Source organism: Panthera tigris, chromosome D1 (genome assembly GCF_018350195.1).
Source record: "Panthera tigris isolate Pti1 chromosome D1, P.tigris_Pti1_mat1.1, whole genome shotgun sequence".
Taxonomy (NCBI): Eukaryota; Metazoa; Chordata; class Mammalia; order Carnivora; family Felidae; genus Panthera; species Panthera tigris.
This window is the reverse complement of record NC_056669.1, coordinates 21,237,163-21,243,004: the sequence shown is the minus strand read 5'-3', so window position 1 is coordinate 21,243,004 and position 5,842 is coordinate 21,237,163. Positions and strand designations below refer to the sequence as shown.

Sequence of the window (5,842 nt, the reverse complement as noted above, 5' to 3'; positions counted from 1 at the left end):
GATGAAAGAAAATGGAGAAGACATAAATAAATGGAAACATACTCCACGTTCATGGATTGAAAAACTTAATATTGTTGTTTTGTTTTGTTTTGTTTTTTGAGACAGAGAATGAGCAGGGGAGGGGCAGAGAGAGAGGGAGACACAGAATCTGAAGCAGGCTACAGGCTCCGAGCTGTCAACACAGAGCCCGACGCGGGGCTCAAACTCACAGGCTGTGAGATCATGACCTGAGCTGAAGTCGGACGCTTAATCAACTGAGCCACCCAGGCGCCCCAAAAAACTTAATATTGTTAACATAAATACTACCCAGGGGCGCCTGGGTGGCTCAGTTGTTTGAGCATCTGACTCTTGATTTTAGGTCATGATCCCAGGATCATGGGATTGAGCCCCAAGTCAGGCTCCACACTGGAGCCTGCCTATGATTTTCTCTCTCTCTCCTTCTTCCCCTCACTTACACTCACTCACTTTCTCTCTATAAAAAAAATAAATAAATAAACATATTAATACTACCCAAAGTGATTTACAGGTTCAACACAAAGTCCAATGCCCTTTTTTGCAGAAATAGAAAACCCCATCCAAAATTCATATGGAAACACAAAGGGCCCTAATAGCCAAAACACTCTTGAAAAAGAGTAAAGCAGCAAGACTCACACTTCCTGATTACAAAACTTACTACAAAGCTATAGTAACCAAGAGAGTGTGGGTTTGGCATAAAGATAAACAGAAAGACCAATGGAATAAATACAAAAACTCAGATATAAAATTTTGCATAAAAGGAAGATTTTCTTGGATATGACACCAAAAGCAAAGGCAACCAAAGCAAAGATAGATAAATGGGATTACATCAAATAAAAAGCTTCTGCAGAGCAAAGGAAGCAATCAGCAAAATGAAAAGACAACCTATGGAATGGGAGAAAATGTTTGTAAACCATGCATCTGATAAAAAGTTATCCAAAATGTGTAAGGAACACCTAAAACTCAAAAGTAACAGCAACCACACAAAAAAGAGTCTGCTAAAAAACATGGGCAATGGACCCGAATACACATTTCTAAAAAGAAAACATACAAGTGGCCAAAAAGTATATTAAAAGATGCTCAACATCACTGATTGCCAGAGAAATGCAAATGAAAACCACAGTGAGATACCACCTCACATCTGTTTAAAGGCTAGTATCAAAAAGACAATAGATAAGCATTGGTGAGTTTGTGAAGAAAAGGGAATCCTTGTACAGTGTTGGTTAAGATATACAAAGTTTCCTTTATGCAAGATGAATAGGTTCTGGAGATCTAATGTGCACCAATATCACTATAGATAGAAATAAAATAGAAATGAAAAATATCCAAATTGAAAAGAAGTAAAATTATTCCTACTATAAAAGTAGGAAATAATTTATTTCCTACTTTTAAATTTGCTAAGAGGGTAGATCTTAAATATTCTCACTGCAAAAAAAAAAAAAAGATAACTATGTGAGCTGATAGATATTTTAATTAATTTGGGGGAATTATTTCACAATGTTTACACTTACAAACTCAAGTCAAATATCTTAATTTTTTTATGTTTATTTATTTCTGAGAGAAAGAGACAGAGTGTGAGTGGGAGAGGGGCAGAAAGAGAAGGAGACACAGAATCTGAAGCAGGCTCCAGGCTGTCAGCACAGAGCCTGAGGCGGGGCTCAAACTCATGAGCCGTGAAATCATGACCTGAGCCAAAGTGGGATGCTTAAGTGACTGAGCCACCCAGGTGCCCCTCAAATCATATATCTTAAATATATAAAGTTATTAATTTTCAATTATACCCTGTAAAGATGGGGAAGAAAGAAAAAAATAGCTTCGACTCAATTTCTTCTTTGGTTTTACTGAGGCTGAATCATGGCATGGAGGGGGGGGGGTTACCTTTTGCTTATTTTTTTAAAGCAGGCCCCATGCCCACTGTGGAGTGCAAGGCAGGGCTTGAACTCACAACCCTGAGATCAAGACCCAAGCTGAAATCAAGAATCGGACATTCAACCACCTGAGCCACCCAGGTGCCCCTGAATCACAGTTTTAAAACATCATTTTATGACAAAATTTCAGTTGCCCAAGATAATGGAGAACAATTGAAAGTTCTTGAACTAGGGAATGACAGATCTGTGCTTTCAGAGGTCATTGTAACAGCAGTGTGGATGGTTAAGTAAGAGGGCGTGTGTGGAAATGCTAGAAAATAGAAAAGCCACTACGGTTCAGTAGTAGAGTTAAGTTAAAACCTAACCACTGCCTCCATTATGGTGGTGGCTGAAGGAAAGGCATGGATGTCATTGTGGTGGCAGACTCTGTGGCTTAAAATTTGGGTTTTGTGGAAAATATTTTGAAGCTTTGAGAACAACATCACTTTCAGAAAAATTTGAGTTCCTACTCTGTACACTGTACTGTACTTAACAAATAAGACAAAAATTATTCTTACAGAAGTTATAATTATTGAAGAACAGGAGAATTAAAGGGAAGAATGATGAGTGTTATGATGGAGGTTGTTTCAAAATTTTTGAGAACCTATATAAGCTGACGTTAATGACTATCTACCGTGGGATAGTCAGTGTTCTAGCCATTTTACTTACATTTTTTCATCTAATGATTAGAACAATTTAATGAAAGTGATGCCATTTTTTTTTTACCATTTCTATTTTACAAAGATAAACCAGAGGAAGAAAGAGATTAAGTAATTTGCCTGGGGTATGATTAGTAAGAGTGGAGGTAGGATTTATACACACGCTCTAACTCTGCAGCCCCTGTTTGTGTGTGTGTGATGAGAAGAAATAGATGACGTCAGTTATTGAAATGTCACAAAAGTCTCAGGAGGATGGTCAGGTACAAATTTCCAGTATGTATTTAAAAAAAAGAAACATGGCATTAAAATTATTTTAGACATATCCCAGGAAGAGACAGTTGACCTGAGATGCTCCATCTTGCAAATTTTCAGATAAAGAAATAAAGAATCTTAGAGGCAGAATGCCTGCAGAAAAATTTCCAGTTAGGATATGGGAAGAAAGAGGGAAATGTATAATCGATTTCCCTTCAGAGATGAAGATGACAGAGAGATGGGAGTTCATTTTGGGCTTTGTCTTGGGAGATACACAATCCCATGAGTGATGAGAAACCTTGAGTTAATTTTGAGTCCCTGAAGAACTAAAGACAGATGCATGGTGGAGGGTGTAAATACAATCCTCTTATTTCCCTTTATGCATAGAATCTATTTCCCAAGGGGAAATGACTGTGCAAGCTTCTATTCTGTTTATAACCACGTGCAGTGTATCATTAAACTCACATTCAATCATGTGTACCTTATCAAATGGCAAACGAGTTAATAATGAAGACTTTATTTTTCTCTGTTGTTTGAGAGAACTCAAAGTCATAATCAGAAATTATGATCTGTAGCTCGGAAAGGTTTCTAGGACGTATCTGAAGTTACACCTATGCAATATCCTCTTAGAATCAAAGGGCACAAAGCCCTGAAATTGCCTTTCCAGGACTGCTGGGGTAAACAAACAATAAGGAAGCACCAGGATATTCTTGCCTAAGAAGTGTGAGTGTTTGAATTCCATTTATATGAATGTCCCTCTTGTTGTAAGATGGAAATCCAAAGATCTAATATGCCACTTTCATTTTTACTTTGTGCAGTTCTGAGATTCAAGTGAGGAAGAATCTGTTCAAAGGGAGATCAGGAATGTTTAGAGACTTAAGTAGTGCAGGGATACAATATCTCCATCAATAAGTTCCTTCTCCATGGATAGAACTCTCACTTTTCTGGATTTGTGGATTTTATTCTGTGACATGAGGCAGTAACTTAACCTGTCCTAGACTCTGGTCCCTTAGTTTTGGATTAGAAACCATGTTCTTGGACACCTGGGTGGCTTAGTCAGTTAAGCGTCTGACTTTGGCTCAGGTCATGATCTCACAATTTATGAGTTCAAGCCCCACGTTGGGCTCTGTGCTGACAGCTCAGAGCCTGGACTCTGCTTCAGATTCTGTGTCTCCCTCTTTCTCTGCCCCTCCCTTGCTGGTGCTGTTTCTCTCTCTCTCTCTCTCTCTCTCTCTCTCTCTCTCTCTCTCTCTCTCTCTCAAAAAATAAACAAGCATTAAAAATTAAAAAAAGAAAAAAGAAAGAAACGATGTTCTCGGTTCCCACCACATAAGGTCTAATATGGATTAGAGACCAGCAAATATCCTAAGATCTCTACCTCCATATTTATTTAATGGGAGTCTTAAGTGAACGAAGAAATGGGGGGATAAGAGAAGGACAATTATGTCCTGGTCCATCCTTTTTCTCCCTTCTCCCTTGGTTTTTCCAGCAGTTGTGTTCGCATATGGCAGCACTGGACTTCCCTCTTTAGGCTAAATTGTGATACTCTTTGCTATATTTAGCTTATAAACCTCTAATAAAGGAGAAGTTAGTGTTTCTCAGTATCATGATAGAGGTAAAGACAGATTTTAGTGATCTAGATTTGGTTAGTCTCAGATAGTCCCAGCCTATATTCCCTCTTTTAGGATGCAATATTGTGGGAAGTGGTGGGTTTTCATCTAATGTAACCCTGTTTTTCTGTGCTCACAGATCCCCTTGGAGAAGAATGGCTCCTACAAATGCCTCTTTTGTGACTGAATTTATCCTGGTAGGGCTAACAGACCTACCAGATCTCCAGCTCCCCCTGTTCTGCCTGTTTCTAGTCATGTATGTGGTCACTGTGTTAGGAAATTTGGGCTTGATAACTCTAATTGGGCTGAATTCACACCTACATATCCCCATGTACTTTTTCCTCTCCAATTTGTCCTTCATAGACCTCTGTTATGCTTCTGTGTTTACACCCAAAATGCTGATTAATTTCACATCAAAGAAGAATATTATCTCCTATAGGGGGTGCATGACCCAATTCTACTTTTTTTGTTTTTTTGTCATTTCTGAATGCTATGTGCTGACATCAATGGCCTATGATCGCTATGTGGCCATCTGTAACCCACTTTTGTATAATGTTGTCATATCCCCTAAAGTGTGTTCCTGTCTTATGCTTGGTTCATATTTGATGGCATTTTCGGGTGCTGTGGCTCACACAGGATGCATGCTGAGACTGACCTTCTGTGATGCGAACACCATCAACCATTATTTGTGTGACATCCTCCCCCTTCTCCAGCTCTCCTGCACAAGCACCTACGTGAATGAGCTGGTGGTTTTCATCGTGGTGGGCATCAACACCATTGTGCCCAGTGTCACCATCTTTGTGTCTTATGGTTGCATCCTTTCCAGCATCCTCCACATCAGCTCCACTGAGGGCAGGTCCAAAGCATTCAGCACCTGCAGTTCCCACATAATTGCTGTTTCCTTGTTCTTTGGATCAGGTGCATTTACATATCTCAAACCGTCGTCTGCTCTGTCTATGCATAAGGGGAAAATCTCTTCTGTCTTTTATACCAGTGTGGTTCCCATGATGAACCCTTTAATCTACAGCTTGAGAAACAAAGATGTTAAAACTGCTCTGAGAAAAACCCTCAGTAGGAGAAGGTTTTGATCAGAATCAGTGTCCCTGTGCAGGTAGTAATAGGACTGGTATATTCTGTTTCTTTTATCACAGTTTAGGCGGAGACTTCATATCCTATATCTTTGTTACCATGATGAAGGAAATTGAGTCTTCTCTCAATTTGTTTCCAATTTTTAAATAGTATAATTTCCTTCCTCACCAGTTTTGCAATTTCTACTCTTTTACACCATTTTAACTATTTAACATTAATGAATAAGCTTATCTTTGTTTTTCCATTGTCATTATGGAGTTTGCTTTTTTTTTCTCCTGGAAAAAGATAAAAGGTTCTGCAAAAGATCAGG

At 38.9% G+C, this 5,842-nt stretch overlaps 1 protein-coding gene across 1 annotated transcript; it reads left to right on the top strand.

Annotated features, from left to right (window-relative positions):
* The first annotated feature begins 4,598 nt into the window (after nucleotides 1-4,598).
* On the top strand, nucleotides 4,599-5,531 carry LOC102966194 (olfactory receptor 145-like). The gene has a single exon (XM_015538957.2). The coding sequence runs from the start codon at nucleotides 4,599-4,601 to the stop codon at nucleotides 5,529-5,531; it is 933 nt and encodes a 310-aa protein (XP_015394443.2).
* The last annotated feature ends 311 nt before the right edge of the window (nucleotides 5,532-5,842 follow it).

What these genes read in the sequence shown, in the direction of transcription:
- LOC102966194 (XM_015538957.2), top strand. Translation starts at nt 4,599, where the DNA reads ATGGCTCCTACAAATGCCTCTTTTGTGACTGAATTTATCCTGGTAGGG.